This window comes from Ambystoma mexicanum, chromosome 2p (genome assembly GCF_040938575.1).
Source record: "Ambystoma mexicanum isolate Mex_15411 chromosome 2p, UKY_AmexF1_1, whole genome shotgun sequence".
In the NCBI taxonomy this organism is placed as follows: domain Eukaryota; kingdom Metazoa; phylum Chordata; class Amphibia; order Caudata; family Ambystomatidae; genus Ambystoma; species Ambystoma mexicanum.
The window spans coordinates 416,054,204-416,075,209 of NC_090923.1; the positions used below are offsets into that span (position 1 = coordinate 416,054,204).

Here is a 21,006-nt window from a genome sequence, read left to right on the forward strand (position 1 = left end):
ATGCCATGTGAGGGTGGGGGATTACCACAACTGTAGAATGTATGCTGTGATGGATCAGGTGGACTCACCAGTGATTCCCCAGTGGTGACGACCTCCTATGTGGGCAGGGGACGACAGCCGCTACCTGACCATGGGGGTGGTTATACTAGGGAGGATCACATGGCGGGGGACAACTACCGGGAGGAGAGATTGACTCCATTGGATGAGATGCAGTATTCCTCCCTTGTACCTGACGAAGATCCTATAAATATCCAAGTTCTTGATAGCTTGTCACCCTACAGATTCCTCCTATTATAAAAATCTGAAATCCTGTCCTTTCAGTCTCTCGACAAAGCTCCATGCATACCTCAAACATTCACAACACACATAAAACATCTTCTGTTTCTGACATTTCTTTATGTGAAGTTTTTGAACATCATCATAAGGGAAATCCCATTGCATCTATGGACTTCAGCTCCCATAAAACATCAAGTGCTGAGACGAAGAAGAGGCGGGACGAGTTGATTAAAAATAAGAAAAGTCCAAAGACTAATGTGCAGACTAGTTGTTTCATTCAAACTAAACTGGCCGGGCCATTTAAGAATGGCAACCACAGTATCCAGCAAGGCAGTGCAGGCGGGAATTGTGGAAGGGAAGACGGACACATTCATGCGGCGACTCGCGAACGCCAGTTACAGACCCCGGCATGGCAAGAAGGAAGGAGAGGCGCAGCAGGCATACCTGAAGGACTGCTGGAACACCGGAAGGCACAGCGGAGCTCCTGGAAGTACAGTCGTAGCAGGAAACAGCGGTCTCCGGTCCAGGCCACCAATGGAAGCCGGCAAGTGACCGCAGAGCTGCAGGAAACGCTCAAGAGACGTCTGCTTTGTGTGAGAAGCCAATCCAGGGTGGAGGCTTTATCACAGAGGCATGCCGTAAGTTGGAGATGCCACAAACTACTGGTGAGTCACTCCTGAGCCATTGGGGACCCTGAGGCATTCCAGCAAACTGGCAATTAAGTGAGTGAATCGTGTAAGATTGATATTTTGGACAATACTCAAAGGTGATTTAACACAGACAAAAACATAATGTTAAGTCAATGGGCCTCATTACAAGGAAGGCGGTGAGCCATGGCGCTATTAGCGCCATGGCTCATGCCGGTAAAATACCGGCACCGCCTTGGCGGAAAGGGGATTTACCGCCCCATTCCAAGGTTGGAGGGGCGGTAAATCCCCCTTCCGCCATTGCCCTTCCCCATTCCCATTCCCGCCTCATAGGGCTCTATGGGAATGGGGAAGGCACTAATTACGGCACCGCAATTTTGCGGTGCCGTAATTAGCTCCGAGGTCCCTTAGCGGGTTGGATTTTAACGCCTGCAAAAAGCAGGCGTTAAATCCCCCAACCTGCTAAGGGACCTCGTAGTAAGGCGGTAGGGATTTACCGGTACCGGTAAATCCCTAACGCCATCCGTGTAATGAGGCCCAATGTTTTTAAAAGGAAGAAGATTTGAAAACGGACAAGAAAAAGTGCAGCAACGAAATCAACAAATACATATGCATGAGATGTCAACGTGGGGGAGAGCTGAAACAAGTGTTACCCTGAGTAAACACATGGGCAAAACAAAGTATATGCTGATGTGATGTATTGAAAGTAGTAATGAAAGCAATAAAAAAAGTCCTGGTAATGAAGAGGCACTAGGCAGTTGACATTTGGGGTAAGATACCTGGCAGGGGACTACACCAGGGGATCTGGGAAGGCCATAGAGAAGTACTGGCAGTCAAATGTCATTTTAATCCATATAAAGAACCTTAACATTCACGGATGATATTTGGCAGGGAATATACCAGGGAATCTGAAGAGCCCCATGATGGGATTCCTGGTAGAGGAGTATGCTAGACAATCCACCAAAGTTGTAAAGAAAGGTTTAACAGTGATACAAAATACCTGGCAAGGAAGTATACCAGGGAATCTGGATAGTGCGTGAAAGAAGTTCTGATATGTAAATACCAAATCTTTAAGTTTACAGAACAAGACATCTTGTGAATCCAATATAAAGAAATGGTTGTTCAAGAGAAACACTTTTGTTACAAAGGTATTGTTGGATGTTATGGAAAATATTGTGCATGTAAGAACTCTCTGAATCCAGTGTAAAAGAACTCTGAACATTTTGAGAGGATTCCTGGTAAAGGAGTACACCAGACAATCCTTGAACTTTATAAGAAAAGCTAAATAAAGACTATTATTTTGGAATTGATTATTTGAACAAGAGCTTCCTGAATCTATTGTGAAAATCTCAAGAAACTGTTGTTTAAAAGAGACTTTTTTGCCATCCTACCTAAACATCCAGGGGAAAGGAATGATCCTCTGGTTTCAAGGATTTTTCCTTGGAAAACACTTTTTGGTTTTATCTTTGTTTTGATTATGAACGCTTTTCACTAAACATAAGTCAGAGACATTTCCTTGCACCCTTAGTTGTTTGTTGTTAGTGTGAGGGTTAGGTTAGAAGGATTTGAACGCAAGGACGGTCTCGAAGTTCTCCAGCATGGGGTCTGGCATGGATTCACATTCTCATGAATATTCCCTGTTGTCTGGGTGGGAATCCTCTCTAAGAGAAAAAACTGTTTTACTTTCACTTTCACTTTAAAACTGTATTTCTCCTCTAAACCAATCCCTGTCCTCTGGGTCATACTGCCCTCATCCAGTGCCAGACCTCTCCCTTAGCTCCACCCCTGGTGGCCATATTCAGATTTTTACTGCATACTTCAGTGTTGGGAGTCCTGAAGTTGCTCTCTGAGCTAATTTCGTGTTTTTTTTTTTTTGTTGTCCAAAATAGTTCAGACTTTGACCGATTTTTTTGCTTAATTATCTTCGATGAAGGACAGAGGCCGGCAGTGGGGATCCTCTACCAGCAAAGATTTTCATCCACCATCAGAATCGTCATTGAAGTTTCGAGAAGGCCTACTTCGCACCCTTCAACCATGAGTGAAGAGAAGAAGGAAAGTCGAAGTCTCTTCAAACTCTGGGTGAGTGTGGCTTAAGGAAAGTCTTTGTGGAAGATCGGCATCATAAATGCTTATATTGCCTGCATCCATACCACGAGGATGAAGGATGCAAGGTGTGCCATGGTTTCTTGAAGAAAACAAAAAAAGACTGCTACAGCAGACTGTCAGCGTGGCTCAAGTCGAGCAAGGCCACTGATTCTGCCGCGGGGCAGAGTCAAGCCTCATCTAGGACCGGCCGGTCCGAGGAGTGAACTCCTTCCAGGAGGAGGTCCAGATCCTTTGAGGACACCCCGCTTGCTGGGTTCCAAGAGAATGCCAAGCTCCACGACGCTAGCGCTGCTGGGTTTGCTGCTGATGCAGGTCTCGAGTTGGGCAAAAGCCATCGCCATTGGCCTCTTCAGTGAACTTACCAACGAAAGGGTCATCTTCAAAGAGGAATTCCCCAAATCCGGCAAAACACTGTGTGTCTGCGGATAAGCCGATGAAGGACATGACTGAAGAGGACTCGTCGGAGCTGTCGAAGACCTTGCAGCATTTCAGTCAACAAAAGCGGCGACAAGCTCATTGTCGACGAAGTCAACGACAACCGCTGCGATAGCGATGAAGGTGAGTGGGTCCGCGCAGGAGGTGGTGGCCACTCCACGGGTGTCCTTACCCTAAGGCGAGAGATGGCTGTGGAAGCAGCTACGAAGGCGGCGGCCCCTCTGGGGTCACAGAAGGACTCGGTGACCGCACAGACCCAGCAGCCTCCTGAGAAAGAGAGAGAGAGAGAGAGAGACGGCCCCCTCTGATGGAACTCCCCCAGTACGTGGACCGGCGGGCTGTTCCAGATAGGCCAGAGCAGATCTACTCGAGTACCGAAGAGGACAATGATCTGCAGGACGATTGCTACACGGATCACGAGAGGGGTCTCCTGCTCACAAAAAGAGGCGCATTAGCCCAGATTGTAAACAGCTAACTCTGTTCACCCCTAGACCTAGGGACGTGTCGCTGGATATTCTAACGACCCTGCGCAAACTGGTCACCGAAATCCAGCATAGGATGCCTCCAGGACCTATGTCTTCACTGGACAAGCTCGAGCCTCCGAGGCTAAGCTCGTCCCCGTGAAAGAGAAAGGCCACAGGGGTGCTGGTCCTCACTATCATCTGACTTCTCCGCCCCCTCATCACAAAAAGACCCCACCCAGAACCCTGAACCCAGACACGGACACAGCTACCATGGCTATGGACACCAATGAGAACGACTACTTCATTGCAGCCGACATAGGGCCTCTCCATGTGACGAGGTTGGATCCTTTCATTCCGCCATATCAAGGGCCTCAAAACTATTTGTTAGCCCCTGACGAGACCAAGAAAGAAGACTTCCTATACCAACGGCGCAAGTCTAGAAGAAAGATAATAATGTCTGTTCCCTTTCTGGATGACATCTGGGAGGAAGGCCTGGCTATAATGAAAAACGTGAGTACACCCCCGACGAAACGGGACAAGTTGAGAAGTACAGGGTTCCAGATTCAGCCCCAGGAGGCTATGGTCTCAGCCCTCACCTGATTCGGTGGTCTTGGCAGCAGCCAGGAAACGCTCAGCAAAACCTTTGTCGGCAGCCATGGTACCTCCGGACCAGGAAGGGAAGAAGCTAGATGTGCTGTGCAAGAAGATAATTTCTACGGCAGCCTCTACCATCAAGGCAGCTAATGCCCTAGCCATCTTGTCCCGATATGACCGGGAACTATGGTTCAAGTTGGGTCCTATTCTGAACTTCCTGCGCGAAGACAAAGTCGAGGCAGTGGATCTCTTTCAGGAAGGGGAAGTGGCCTTGGATCACCTCAAGACGGTGGCAGTGGACATCGCAGACACTGGTTTCCCCCAGATGCGGAACATGTTGTCTCTGCAGCATCAAGGTTGGTTGAAGGCAAGAAACTTCCGCCCGGACGCTCAGATTAAGGTACTGGATATGCTGTTCGATGGGGAGAACCTCTTCGGAAAAGCAGTCGATGAGTCTTTGCAAGCGATAAAGGCCAACATGGAGACAGCACGCTCCTGTCGTCCTTTCGCTCTTCCAGAGGAAAACCAGGAAGATCCTCCAAAGGCTATAATACACTGTACTGACAGCCTCCACGCTCCTCCACTCAGGAATCGTATAGTGGTCACTCTCAAGGCAGCGGAGGACAGTGCCGGGGCCGCCCACAGGGCAGAGCTCTGATCCACCCCCAAGCAGGTTTGAGCCGACCGTGGCCTCTGGTCCCCACTTAAGCACCTCGGTGGGAGGCCGGCTGATAAAGTTTGTCGGCACGTGGGAGAAGGTCACCACTGCAGATGGGTGCTAAAGGCTCTCGGACAGGGGCACACCTTGGAGTTCCAACGCAGTTGACCTCGTGTTCTGCCGATTCAGCGACAAGAGCAACACAGGCCACACCTTCGGCAGGAGGTGCGGCCCATGTTACACAAGGGGGCAATAGAACCTGACCCCAGCAGCTCTGGGACTCTGGAGTATACTCCACATACTTTTTGGTTCGAATGAAAACAGGGGGGTGGATGCCGAACCTAGATGATCATCCCAAAAGTTCTGAATGGGCATGTTGCAACACGTGCTCGGCCAGCTGGAGCAAGGAGACTTTCTGACGTTGTTGGATCTAGAGGACGCCTACTTTCACATCCCAATTCACAAGAAACACTGCAAGTTCCTACAGTTCGTAGTTCAAGATCAGCATTACCAGTTCAAGGCTCTGCCTTTCGGCCTGAAATCAGCCCAAAGTGCCTGGCCTCGGTGGTGGCACATCTGCATCTGCAAGGCATCCACATATACCCCTACCTGGACGACTGGCATAAGCGTTTCCCCTCACGCGCTCTGGCGGTCGTACACATATCGAAGACCGTATATCTGCTGACAGATTTGGGTTCTCCATAAACTATTCAAAATCTTGCTTGACGCCAACTCAGGATGCGCTGTTTTTTAACTGCCCGACTCAACACAGTGGCGTGTTTGGCATCGCCCTCGGAGGAGAAGGTGAGAGCCATACAAGGCAAAGTACAGCGCTCGTCTGTGCGGACAGTGACGGTTCAGTCCATCAAGTCGCTGCTGGGCATGATGTCCTCCTGCATCAGCCTTGTCCGCCTGTGCAGACTTCACATGAGACCTCTCCAGGAGTTCCTAGATGCGAGGTGGATGCAGGTGTCACTGAACTTTGCGGACAAAATCCCGCTCAACAAGGAGTTCCGTTGGGCGATTCATTGGTGGGGCGTACGCCCACATCTTGTCCAGGGAACTCAGTTGCAGGTTCCTCCTTGCCAGACGGTCACCACGGATGCCTCTCTAGATGGATGGGAAGCCCACACCGGACAGTTGCACATCAGCGGCCTCTGGCAACTGGAGGAGAAGGACCTACATATCAACTTCCTGGAACTTCGTGATGTATTCTGGGCCCTCAAGTCTTTTCTCCCGTCGTTGAATGGCAAGGTGGTGAGGATCTTCAGACAACACCACCACCATGTTCTACATCCTTAAACAAGGGGGGGACCTGCTTTCCAAGGGGGCCCTGGACCTTTGGCGCTGGGCCATTCATCAAGGCATGTTCCTCGTTCTGTTTCACCTAGCAGGAGCCAAGAACACCATTGCAGACTCGCTCAGCAGTGAACTGCGTTCTTGCCATTAGTGGGAACTTCGCCAGGAACAGGTGGATTTTCTGTTCAGCAAATGGGGCCAGCCCCAGATCGACCTCTTTGCAACGGTGGCAAACACCAAGTGCCAAAAGTTCACCAGGAGGTTCCCTCAAACGAGGAGCATGGAGAACTCATTCTCATTCCCGTGGGAGGTAAGGTTCCTGTACGCCTTCACACTGTTTACACTCAAACCATTGTAGGATAATACTGGTTTCTCCGGCATGGCCGAGGCAAATCTGATATCACGTCTGTCAGTGGCCCCGTGGATGTCCAGCGGGTGCAAGTCTCGGCGTCGTCCAGGGGAAGAGAAGATCTCGACTTGGAGGGAAGATGAAGGTCGTTGCACTGCCAGGGAAGAAACCAGCCGCAGAGTTTTCCGGTTAAAGGTATCACCCTTTATTTCGCGGTCGTGGTAAAACGTGGTATTCCGGTTGCCGGGGTGCTTGGCACAGGTAAGGCGGCCACGAGATGCGTCGGGAAGGCGAAAAGACAGTGAAACTGGTTATCCCCACCAGTCAAAGGAAGAAGACTTTCCGGCAGGAGATCTCCTCTGTCATTGGGAAAAGTGGTGAGACGGTCCAGCAGGGCTCCACCGGTGGTGTCGTCGTGGCAGGTCGGCTCAGCTTCTCCCTCGTCGGATTCTTAGGTCCTGTGGCGACTTCTGAAGTTCCAGTCCCCAAAGCCCTGCTTTTATGCAGAAAACCCCCATTCACTCAGCCTAGCTGTCACTCAAACATGCTAAGTGGTGAGCCAGTCGGCTCACCACTTGGGCCAATCAGGACAGAGTGCGACTTGAGTTGCCTAGGCAACTCAGTCCAGGGTGCCTAAATCCCCCTCCAACCCTCCTAAGTACCCCAGACAGAGTGGCACCACTTTGGAGGGCTTCTGTGGAGAAGCCCGCCAAAAAGTGGAACAAAGGGCTCGACTTGGGTTGGAGTCACAGAAGAGAACACAAACGCCATTTTAGAACCGAGTTTTGGCAAAAAATACCAACCGGAGAATTAATAATAAATAAATAAACCGGCGGTATGTTCAAGGCTATCGTAATTAAATAAATAAAGATAGTAGCCTCGAACAATGGGAAAATCCCATAGAGAAATATTCGCGGTTGAATATAAAAAGTAGTATCCACTGCCACCAGCCGAAACTCGATCAGGGGGGACGGAGACGTGCCCCCTCGACTAACAGACCCCCGGGCAATCGAATTGCCCCGACCAGTACGTCCACAATATGATGGTTTGTACTGGTTCTGTTCAGAATTCAAGACTAGTAAAGTCAATGGTGACTTTACATGCCCTGGGAGACAGTAGTCAGTCCCAGGGTCTGGAGTCTATACGGGGGGGTCACTATGACACCCCTGTGTTACTGCACTGAGGGTGCTGTGTAACACACATCACAAAAACACATGAAGCCCTATGGAGTGAAAGACCCCGTAGCCCATTAAACACATCTAGAGTCAAAGGAATACACTCAAATCATGTCCAAGAGTGAGGGTAAAAGAGTCCCACTCTTGGCAGGAGAAAAAAATAAACCCCAAAAATCCAGCAAAGCTGCTGGGGGGACTCACTAGGTTAGGAAATTCAGCCTAAACAGAGAATTCTCCCTAACAGTGTCCTTGTGGTCTCATCGCCTGGTGAAGGAATTTATGAAGGGACTATTCCGCTCGTTCCCGCCGGTGAAGGCCCCAGCCCCGGTGTGGGAGCTCAACGTGGTGCTACCTAGGTTCATGGGGGCCCCTTTCGAGCCTATGCATACGGCACCGTTGAAGTTCCTATCGTGGAAAACAGCTTTTCTTGTGGCCATCACCTCCGCACGGCGTGTGGGAGAGATTCAGGCCTCATCTTGCAAGCCTCCATACTTGACTTTTCACGACACAAGGGTGGTGCTCAGGACGCATCCCTCCTTCATGCCCAAGGTGCCGTCGGACTTCCACCTCAACGAGCCCTCGGTGTTACCAGTTTTCTTCCCGTCGCCTTCGTCGCCGGATGAGAGGACTTTGCACACGCTGGATGTAGCTAGAGCGCTGACGTTCTACGTGGACCGCACAAAGAGTTTTCGGAAGACGTCACAGCTTTTTGTGAACTTTGGGCCTGTGAATCAAGGGAAGGCTTCCATTTCCAGATGGCTCTCCGGCTGTATCATGCACTCACTGGTTGGCAAACCAACCGCTGCCCGGCCGTCCGAGAGCCCATTCGACCAGAGCGATCGCTGCTACCACGGCGTTCTTGTCTGGTGTGCCCCTGCTGGACATCTGCAGGGCTGCTACGTGGAGGTCGACACACACCTTTACGAAATTCTACTGCGTCGATCGGGATTCCAGGGAGGAGTCCAGGGTCAGCCAAGCAGTGCAGCGCAACCTGTTCGCCTGAAGGGCCTGGTGAGGAGGTAAGAGTTGCTTAATGTTGAGCCTATTGCCACCTCCCGTGGTTGTGCATTTGTGTACTGCTATGTAATCTTATATTCATGAGCATGTGAATCCATGCCAGACCCCATGCTGGAGAAGGAACAAGTTACTTATGTGGAAGCAGCCTAGTGGCTAATAGTTTGGCAAAAAATCTTTGTGTCCGAGTTGATTAGGGACAACGGCCTGTACAAAGTCATATCTGAGGCCAGTCTGTTGGGCTTCAGCAGGACTGTGATCACTGCTTCAGACATCGAAAGGAGGAAGTTTGCCAGTTAGGAGTGACTCATCCCATATTCGAAGCAACAGGGGAGCGAGGGTGGAGCTCAACTCTTTGTAAAGCTTCCTCCCTAGACCATCAGGTCCTGGCGCCTTGCCAGAGGGAAGGGATTTGATAGCTTCAATGATCTCATCACTGGTCAGTGGCTGATTAATGGTAATACAGGCCTCCTCTGAGGTATCTCGTCCAGGTACGATTCGAGTTCTATTGTCGTGCAATTATCCGATTTTGTGTATAAAGATTTGTAGAACCCATGGAATTCGGCATTCACCTCTTTCCGGGTATGTAGAGTCGTGCCAGTTGCACCAGTAATACCAGTGATATGTTGTATCCCAGCCTCACTCCTGACTGCGTTTGCCAGGTGGCGTCCTGGTCTGTCGGCCTCCTCATATCGTCTTTCCCGCACACTGGCAGGGGTGCCGGGGACCAGTGAGACTCTGAGTACACCATGCGGCCAATCAGCATGCTGTAAGGAAAAAGAGGGAGAGAGGGAAAGTTTGCATGGTAGACGGAGAGAGAAGGAAGAGGAGAAGAGGAAGTCCTTGAGGAGTTTCTGGAATTTAAGGAGATCCGGCTCAAGACAGAGAGCAGCAGGGAGGCTATTCCAGAGGGAGGCACCTGCGGAGGATTAGGATCTCCCTCCAAATTTCTGCTTGGAGAACCGGCTCACTCGCAGAAGGTTGGAGGAAGATGAGTTGAGGGCTTGTGAGGGACAGTATTTAGGTAGGCAGCGTTGCAAGTAGGTAGGTCCCAGGCCCCAGAAAGCCTTGTGAATAATGCAAAGGGTCTTGAATTTGATCCTTGCGGCCACGAGGTGCCAGTGAAGGGATTTCAGCACTGGAGAGATGCGGTCCCTGGGCTTGAGGCCAAGGATAAGTCTTGCAGTTATGTTCTGGATGAGTTGCAGAGGCCGCAGGGCTGAAGAAGGGAGGTTGAGGAAGAGGCTGTTGCAATAGTCCATCCTGGAAAGAACCAGGGCTCTGGAGACATTGAGCCTCTGGGGTAAAGTGAGAAAAGGTAGAGTACCTCTGCGGAGGTGCAGCCGATAGTTAGAATTTTTAGAGATGTCTGAAATGTGTGAGGAGAAGTAGAGAGTGGAGTCAAAGATGACCCCAAGGTTTCTTGCCTCGCAGGTGGGTGCGGGCACGGGGCCAAGGGAGGCCGGCTAGAGTGAAAGTGTAAAACGGGAGCAGAGGTCCCAATGCGAACGATCTCAGTCTTACTGGCGTTGAGGCAAAGGTCATTTGCAGCACACCATGACTGAATAGCAGACAGGCAGTCAGATACGAGCGAAAAGGAGGAGGCGGCTCAGGGCAGCTTGAAAGATAGTTGCATGTCATCCACTTAGCACTGGAAGTTAGAGTTAAAAGTGGCAATCACACGTGCCAAGGCAGCCATATAGACGTTGAAGAACCGGGGGGATAGGTTAGATCCATGGGGAGCGCCACAGGTTGAGAGAGTGATAGTCAAGTGAAAGGCTCAGAGTTCCACCTGGGATGGGCGGTCGGAGACGAAGGAGGTTAACCGTGTCGAAAGCAGAGGAAGAGGTCAAGGAGAATGAGGATAGAGGGGGTGTTAGTGTTAACATTTGAGAGCAGGTCTTCACGGGTGTTCAGAAGAGCAGTTTCCATGCCTTTGGATGCTTTGAAGCCAGGTTGATGGTCATGGAAGCAACCAATAGAATAAGTGTGGAGGGTCAGCTGAGAGATGGCCAGTTTATCCAGGAGTTTGCCCAGGAAAGGAGTGATGGAGATAGGGCGGTAGTTTGCTGGAATGGAGAGGTCGGGAAAGGGTGCATAAGGGAGTGCTTCAGGGTAGTTGGGAAAACTCCAGTGGAAAAGGAGAGGTTACAGAGATCAGCCGAGGCTGGGGCGAGATACAGGATATTGTTTTTAATGGTTTTGGAGGGGCAGGGGTCCAACTGTTTTGATGAAGCCTTCATAGATCGGACCTGTCTGGTGACCTCATCCTGTGTGACGGGTGAGGGAGATGAGCGGGTAAGTGGAGGGGGGGGGCAAGTGAGGCTCCGGGGTTTGGTGTATGCTGTGGTGTGGAAGAGAGGGTGGAAAGGATGTCTTGGGTTTTTGTGGTGAAGTGTGCAGCCAGGGCAGAGCAAAGGTCCTGGGTAGGTGTGACAGAAGAGGAGGCTGCTGCAGTATTGGTCAGTTTCTTGCAGACTTTGAAAAGTTTGGCCATGTTGTTTGATGCCGCGGAGAAGCAGGGTTGAATAAAGACTCTTTTCTTGGTGTGGATGTAGAGTAGATAATGCCTTTGAAGGAGTCGACAGGCCAGTTAGTCTGATGGTACGCCTGACGCATTCCATTTCTGATCAGCTGCCTTGATGAGACTGACTCCGGCATCTTCACTTCTTTTGTTGTAATGGGTCTCATAATGGGTCTCATCATAGAAGTGGGTAGTGATGGCTTTTGTACCTCAGCAGTGGGGGATGGGTCAAATTCAAGAAACATTGTTTTTGTCTGGAGACATTCTTTCCTTATGCTGTAATTTTCCAGCATTCAAAACATTATTCTTTGGTCCAAGTTTCGTTGATTATGTCTTTAAATCCAGTTTGTCCTTAATAGAGCAAAGTCTCTTGCTAAAGGTGATGGCAATTCATCTATATTTGGTGCCACATTCAGAACCGATTTTTTGTAAAGCTATTGGCTTAGCATGCGTCTGAGCTGCTGAGATTGAAGTTACATTTTCTTTTGGCTCATTACGTGGCACTACCATTAGCTTCTCTCTTTTTGCAGTTGTTGTTTTCTCTGTGTTTGGCGATAAGTCAAGTTTAAATATTTCTGCATTTCATATATCGGGGCAGTTATGGCTAACAATTCTGTGGTGTCTTGTGCGGGGGCACTTGATGGTAACATTTTGCAAAATTCATGGCATGGGGAAGACTGTGCATTTAAACATGGTGACCACGAGGGCTCTAATAGTTTAGGTGGTGGTTTCTGGGCTTTTAAGGCTTTTGATAGGTCCTCACATTAGCCAATGTCTGAGTGTTTCTGCCACGTATCCACATTTTTTAAATACACCTCCCCATAGTTCAATACACATGATAAGGTGCCAGCCACATCAAGAGTTATTTTCTCATTGGGAGGTGGTTGTAAGTGGTCAGCCAAGCGCTTCACTTGGTGCTGTGTTCTTGGTAGATCGTGTGCAGCCATCAGCTCGTTAGTCGTGGCAATTTGATTATGAGTAATAATAACTAAAGCGTTGGTCAACAGGTGCAAGCCCCAATATGCCTAAATTGGAAACTTAAGATCCTTAAATATTTGATTTGAAGTCTATTGCGATCTAGTATGTGCCGTCAAAGACAAATAAAGTACACTCAGTTACCTTTAGTGGTTATAGCAGTTGTTCCATGTAAGGGCTCGGCTTCTGGTTGCTCCGTGATCTGCTGTGTGCCAAACAGCGGCCAAAACTAGAGTCTGGGACCGGGAGCCCAGGGAACACAGAGAACACTCCTACAACACTCTCTGTGACCAGGAGATGTTTTGTAGAACGCCGTCCGCCCTGCCAATGGAGGATGAAGACAGACTCCCCACAGCCAGAGGTCCAACACGGAGAACACTCTTATGACACTCTCATGACACTGTATAGTTATGGTATACATACATGGGTGCTTTTCCTATTTCCATGTAGGCCAGTGTTTTGGCTGCAGAGAGCCATTACGTTTATTCAGTGATGTAAGTGGCTCCCCGGTGGGTGGAATATTCTGTCTTTTGCACTGCAGGGTGCACATGGAAGGGGCAAATGGCAGTGTACAAGCGTGTACGCCACCTCATACTCTTCACATGTGCACTCCAAAGAGTGTAGATGCTGCCTGGCATGCTTGCATCTGTTTGCCATACAGACTTTATACCATCATTCATCACAAATAACAATTCCAAGATTTTCGGCCCATAGTTCGCTGGATCTAGATGTCGATGTCTCTGTTTAGCTGATCCATCTTATAGAACACTGCAATTAAATGTCTGGGTGCTCATAGAGTCACTATATATTGAATACAAGGATCCATGGCAAGTTTCTTCATCAACGATGGCCATTTATTCTGAAGGGCCGCTTTAAATCTTATATATCAAATTGTAATCGATGCTCCCTGTCCCAAGATATTCGGTACCTCTGCTAGGGATATAAATTTACCATTTGGGAATATGTCCCGCAGTTCTGTATAACTGGCCCTCTTCCAGCTGTTATGGATTGTTGCATCAATTGAGGAGCTTATATCTAAAATGCCACAAAGTAGAATCTCACAGTGATAGGGGGTTCTTGAATATTTAGGCATTGCAATATCTTTTGCCAGGCATTTATTGTAACTTACAATGGGTCATACAGGGAGGCATCTCGATGGCCCTTATTTATAACCGATTCTCAGTTTCAGGTTTGCTGCTGCTCTTCCCTGGATTTTGACATGCAGAGATGGAGGAGTTTCCATTTTCTAGTATGAAACATAACTATTGGCTACCAGGTAATACAATTCAAAGTCTGGCCCTTGTATACCACCCATTGAGTATAGCCTGGTCATATCGGCAAGCTTAATTCTGGCTATGCTTGAATGCCATACACTTTGTCACAGCTTTCCAAAGATTAACAAAGATGCAGCAACCTAAAATAATCTTGATGAAGTAGTGACGACACCTCGAGATTCGTCATAGAACTGGGACCAAAGAACGCATCAGGCATTGTTTTGTATCAGTGGTCCTCTGATCCCACCGTATAAAATAGTAATCCAAAAAGGAGCACACACCAGACAAGAATCAATGCTGTTTATTACGTTGGGTTTTTCTAGTAAGGAGGCAAATGCTATTTTGAAACTCTCAGGTACACAGCACACTCCAGTCCGAGTATTGATCCGAACAGGAAAATTAAGCATCTAGAATATCTGATTAGGAAAATAATGAATAGAAAACTACACGCAGTTTCATTGGGATGTTATTTTAAGGCACAACGAACAGAAAGAGGACTAAGGGAGGCACTAAGACCCACACTCTGCAGAGAGCACAGTGTTCATTAGAAAATGGGAGCTAGATCTAATTTTTCTTACCATTCAAGAGCCTTGGAAGCAAATTGATTCCATAAGTAAGGACATCCAAGCGGCACGTATAGAATTACTAAATTCACTGAGACAAGAGGAAATGGATAAACCACTTTACGGTGTAAATAGCAGTCTTGAACAGTACCGTACTGAGTTTGAGCAGAAAAAATAAATAAATTCAAAAGGGAAAACTAAGATTACAGCAACAACGAGGTATATACATGGTTGGACAAGTACAGCGTAGCTTCAAGAAAACCACCTGATTAGGCCAACACAAACTTGGCCACTACCAGTGGCATAAGGAGCAGTACTTTATAGATACATCCTCAGACAACACTTTTTTAGACTGAAGCTCAAAAAGTAAAGAACCAGAAGGGGTAGGAGGAAACACACAGCAGCCCCGAGTACAGACGCGACAGTAGAACAGACATACTTACTAGAGAATCTATCTGAACGCACATTGAGCTCTAAGAATTATCTATATTACAAAAAGCACTCTGTTTCGTGCCCACTTACAGTACCAACTTATTTCAGAATAAGATTGATTTGTTTAGATTTGTATGTAAACTTGAGAACAATCTTATATTTGAAATGAAAACAACCTTAAACTGATGTGCGACATGGCAGAAGAGTGGGTAGATCAATGATAAAACAAAACAGTATCTGTTCGTACAATATCCTAGATTACCCACATTCTATCTTCTCTCCAAAATCTGCAAGGATCCTATCAAACCCCCCTGGCTGACCTATAGTAGCTTCTACTGAAGGGATTTTACAACAGATAGGAACCTATATATAGATATTTTGTTACAACCTCTGGTCCAAAACACACTGTCTTCCATCAAAAACACTACCCATTTTCTTTGTATTTTGGATCAATTTAATTATAAAGACAACATCCTGTTTTCAGTCGGTTTATATACCTTGATCCCTCATAATCTGGGCAATGATGCTGTTGAGTGGTGTGAGGAACCTGAGGGTGCCCTCACTTCTTTCCCCAATATAGCCTCCTCCCAGCTAGCCAGGGAAAGGCCGTCGCTATTGGATCCTGACCCTGGGGATGGATATGCGAGGGAGGATCATCTGGGTGGAGGAGACTTGGGGAGAGGGGATGAGGCACCCTTAGGTGAGACATGGTATCCCCCATTTCCCCTTCACCACAAGTCCAATGTCCCCCAAGCCTTTATTGGCTGTTGTCAATCCCTTCCCTACTTTTCTTGTAAATCATTCCCTACAACACACTAGTTATATACTGGGATGAGGAAGAGACCAACTAGACACACAGCCTCTCTTTGTTGATACAAACACCAGTTAGGTACTGGGACAAGGAGAAAGCGCTTAAGAGTAACACAGAACTCACAAAGCAGAGGTGAGCTGTCTAGTCTTTTTCTAACCAATCAGCCTGGCGGGAGGTTTAAAAGCAGGAAGCTTGAAGAACATGGAGTCAGTTGTGGAAGCAGGTTGCACGACTGGTGTGCAGGTGCAGACCTCTCTGGGAAGACGGCGTGGCAGACGGAGTGCTCGAGGAACCAGAGAAGATGCAGAGAGTATGCAGCAGGAAGCGTGAATAAAGGAAGCTGGATGCCGGTGGCAGAGTACGGAAGAGGAACCGGCATGAGCAGGAGAAGGAGCCGAGTGAGGCCCGCACTGCGAAATACGTATCGTTGGTGGAGCAAAGCCACAATGAGCCGTTGCAGAGACTATGCAAAGAGCTGCACAAGAGAGAGAGTTTGTGACAGCCAGAAGCCTCGCTGTACGCCGGACGCACTGACCGAAGAGTCGGCCTGGAGAAGGGGACACTGGGACGGCAGATGAGCATGTAAGATTTATAAGAAAGTTAATGAAAGCTCCGGTTTAAATGAAAGTAAGCATTTGATGAAAATAAGTATTGAGAATACTGCTTTAAGGAGAGCCATCATTTTGCTGAAAACTAATATATTCAATACCGATTTACATGAAAACAAATACTTTGAATACTGATTTGAATGAAAGCAAGCACGGTTGAATACCGTTATGAATGAAAGTTGTTTTGGGGAATCACACGAGTTAAAGGAACTGTGCAGATTAAGAGAACAAGCATTAGCAAGAGCCATGAAGGAACTGCTCATGCATTGGCAAGAACCATGAGAGTATGTGAAAGTGCAACAAGAGAATGGTGGCAAAACAAGCAATGGTGAAAGATTATAAGGATGTAGAATGAGAAAAAGTCAATACTCCATTGTAGAGATAAAACGGTGGCAGCGTGCCTATGAAGGAGCAAGTAAGGTGTCTGTTGCGTGACCTGTAATGGTGTTGGGAAGCTGGGACGATCGTCCCAGGCCCCCAAGAGGTTCCAAATGAAGCAGAGACCTAAGAGTGTTTTTTACCTGCTTGGGTAGGTTATAGGGGCCGGGGTGTTGCTGGAAGCTGCCTTTTGGGTAGGTTATTATGTCTGGGTGTGGGTTGCACTGGGAATGAAACGCAATCTTAAAAGACAGCAGCCATTTTGAAATTGAGGCCTAGCACTGCGCTGCAGCCAGGGCAGTAGGCCTACACTCAGAATATAGAGATGGGTGTGTGAATGCTGGGTCGGGTTGCAGCCTGGGCAGCAGTGAGAAAGGCCAAACCAGCAGAGATTCATAAACCACTCATTGTCTCATACTATTTGCATTTGTTTCCCAGAAGGAATGTGCCCTGCAAGGCCATGAGGGTGCTGAGTGCACAGTTATCCCACGAGAAGGAGAGCATGAGCCTCCAACCTTCCCCAGTCCAAACCCTAACTTTATAGCGCCCAGGTGCCCCCGTCCTGAGACCCCAGCATTCCAGGGTACCCGTCAGCATCAGACCACAAAACTGTTAGATCGCCAATTTATCAGGAAGATCACAGCAGAACATCTTGAACCCCTGTGATTTGTACTGTGAGGTGCCGGGGATGAGGGTCAAGGCGGGGGTGGGGGGTGAATGTAACAAACTTAAAACCAGGGTTGGAGGATTTGGGAAAGCGCAGACGTGCCTGGGATCAAGCTGGGGTTTGCAAATCATTGTGCCCTCGAAAGTATCCTCTGCGCCCATGTCTGCAGTACTAGGTGCACATTTGGCCACAGATGGAGAATGCTTTAGTAATTTCCAATTGGGTGCTTTGCGTCTGATGATGTGCAAAGAAGAACCCCACGTGGAATAAGACGGACAAGAGAAGCTGAGACCATTGGCCTGTCATCCCTTATGGAGCAGGCAGTATATGTATAGGGTCGCACCAACCAGCCACCTGGATATGTAACCTATGTAATGTACGTCACTTATGACGCTATGTGCCTTTATAATTGGTCGGTTATACTGTTTTCCCAGAAATTGTGTTGTATTGAAACTGTTGAAAGACTTGAAAGCTTGGGGAAGGAAACCCCCTTTTGTACTGTGAACTGTTTGAACGTTAGGGAAGGGAAACTCTTTGACAAAGAGCTGGACGAAGCTCAGAACATTTATTTGACAACTTATCATGTTGAGGCTGACATCACTACACATTGTATACAAATAGATGTGATCTCAAGTATAGGTTTTGGGGACAGACATTTTCTTTGGACTTCCTGACACAGACTACTCTTAATTTAATTCAGGTAGGAAACTCCCACCTTAGCCTAGGGCAATATAGACCTTTTTCCAACCTTCTTTATTTTAATAAATATGTGTAGCCCAAACTTTCAGTGAGTTGTCTGTGTCTCATTCACGATGCATTCACAGTGGCTGTTACTACAATCAGATGAAATTGGTGCTTCCAAAGAATTTTACTACTTCTTTTAGAGTTTCTCCCAAAACTCATATTTTCAGTATAAGGAGAGCTTCTACCTACAAATTTCGGGAAACTCTATGGAAGCCACCATGGCACCCATATATGCCAATATATTTATGTACACATTTCAATTGGACCACATTATACACCATCGTGTGTGGCACAAGTAATTTAATGTTTGGGGGTAGATACATAGATGATGTGTTTGCCATATGGAAAGATTCGCGTGCTCCCATTTCCTTGACTACCTGAACATTATCAATGAACATACAATGCACAGCCTAACGTAGGTGATCCTAAGGTCAATTTTCCTGATGTGAAAATCATACCCACAGAACACTGTTGTGTGACCACTAACTTCCGCAAACCCACAGACAAGAATAACATTTTGCACAGACTGAGCTTTTACCCTCCCAGTACACTGCACATCATTCCTTACAGCCAACTGCAATGGGTGAAGAGACTTGTAAGAGATGAGGAAATCTGCACACAAAAAACTTGGACACTTGGGAATTGTGCTGAGAGACGGTTAATCAGATAGTTAATCAGATAGTGAACAGACAGCAAAAGCGAGAGTATCGGTCAAAACCAGGAAACAAGTGCTACATACTTTTTTAAAAAAAATTTATTGGTGTAAATTCAAACCTTTAAAAGTGCTACATACTAAGATCACACGGTATGCAGTGATTATAAAGAGACAAAAAGAATGAAATGATACTGAAAAACTAACGAAAAATAAATATGGGGTGTGGGAAGTGGCTATAAAGTGTGGGGGGTATAATCACATGTAACCAGATCACACATCCATCCCCATCTTTAGTATGTGTTTAAATACTTTGCCCAAACATTAAAACAATTATTAAGAAACACTAGCATGTTCTGACTTGTGTTGAGAATAAGGATGCATTCAGCACATTATCTAAATTTGCTTACAAAAGAAGCCTCGAGGATCATTTGTTGAATACCAACAGTAAGATGTGTGAGGGCAATCGAACCAAGAGAAGAGACCTGTTTCTGTGCCTTCATTGCAATAACTGGAACAACATTGTGAAAAGGCATACATTGGTTCCACCTTAGAACAGGTAAACATAATCTGTTGAAACAGTACGCTACCTGTGATACATCTAATGTTGTATATTCCATCAGATCCCCTTGAGGCATCTATTATGTTGGTCCTAAGGTAAAATGGGACGTACACAGGTCAAGTATACGTACAACAAAAATGTACTCATCAGTGGCTAGACACTTTTGTTACAAAAGACACAAGATTAACCAGATGCGCTTTCAGATTTTTTAGGGAATACCAAAAACCATGAAAAATATGAATATTTTAAAAAGACTGTTACAAAGAGAGGCTTTCTGAATAGACCGACTTAGTTCCGTTACCCCAAGAGGGATGAATGGTGACTGCAATTAACACTACTATTTTTGAAATTACGATTTAGATGGAATTTCTGATGCCTCTTGCTGCAAACTGATTGTTTTGGGGATTTTTATATATTCCAAAATGACCTTTTGTGTACATAGGAGCAGAGAGACTCGCAGTCAGCGCTTTACCTTGTGCTTAGGATAGCTTAGTGAAACGGTTGGAAGACAAATAAGTAGACTACATCCCTTCTTGTATGCTATTAACCCAACCCAGTCTTTATGATTGTTTTCTATGAGTATAGTGATATTAATGTTGAAACAGTTACACTTGGAAACAAACTGTTGTTTTATGTTCTTTTGTTCTGAGTGATGTTGTCCCAAAGTCAACATGATGCACCAATGACATTGATGGATTTCTTTTGTGTTTTCTTTTTTTAACTAACAGCCTTTCACTGGGGCTACTAATGCTATTAGCAGAAATCTGTTGTATATATTTTAGGGGACATATTTTGGATATATTATCCCTTATTTACTTAGTTGTTCTGAACAGTCAGCCCTGATGGAGGACCTACGGTCGAAATGCATTGGCCAAGTTCACATCTGTCTCTATGCGACTGTTCAAGATATATTATATAAAAGGACCACTAAGGAATACATATTGTCTCACGTATTATTACAAGTTCTAAAATGAATGTTTAGTAACTGTCAGCATTACATATGCGCTTTAGTTTGGATCTGAGGGAGTGTTATATTTGAAGCATTTTTCACCACATTGTGTATTATGGTTACTGATCTGCACCTTAACATTTGGTTATTGAGCATACTGAATCCTAATAAGGTGGTGCCTACCTCCTCTACCCATTTTGGTGACAGAATACACTGTAACCTGTTATCCAAGTGAAACACTCTCCTGCTACTATTGTCCCTATTCAAATGCATGTATACACTGCTGTGCTCCTGTAATTAAGTAAGCTCTCTGCAACAGTGCTGCGATGCCCAAGGGCCGATGCGCTTTGCAAATGGAAATAAATAAATAATGACTGCCAGTTTACCTCTCTGCCTTCCTCGCAATGAAGCCCTACGTATTTTTAGAGTTGGAAGAAAACATTTGTCAGAATAGCCGCAGTTTCAGCAGACCGTCTATTTCAACTCTGAACCTCTCGATACATCAACCAAATAAATGGTAGTATAGATTCATACTTCTGTACCAACCCATGCTTATTCATCTTTAATGATAATTATTCCATCTTTTTTTTTCCTAACAGGAAAACAGCAGTTTTGCTAACCGATGCTTTTGATTTTACTGATGAGCAACTAAACTCTGCGCTCGGAAGGTTTGATGGACAGGTCTACCAACGCCTCTTCGAATGGGCTCAGAAAGCCCCAGCGAATAATAAGGTAGAAATGGCACTACATAGAGAGTGTGTGGTGTGCATGTTGCAACAGTACACTTTTGCAAAACTGGGGAGTGATGGTGGAAAGGTTTGGGATGATTCCTCCAGACCATTGATTTTTT

The 21,006-nt window shown here is 46.7% G+C and overlaps 1 protein-coding gene across 1 annotated transcript in view; it reads left to right on the forward strand.

Annotated features, from left to right (window-relative positions):
• Positions 1 to 21,006, forward strand: part of ACOX2 (acyl-CoA oxidase 2) — a 1,177,957-nt gene that overhangs the window by 1,037,694 nt on the left and 119,257 nt on the right. The window contains exon 13 of the mRNA XM_069643758.1: positions 20,756 to 20,888. Coding sequence (XP_069499859.1) covers positions 20,756 to 20,888 — 133 coding nt within the window. The remainder of the gene's footprint in view (positions 1 to 20,755; positions 20,889 to 21,006) is intronic.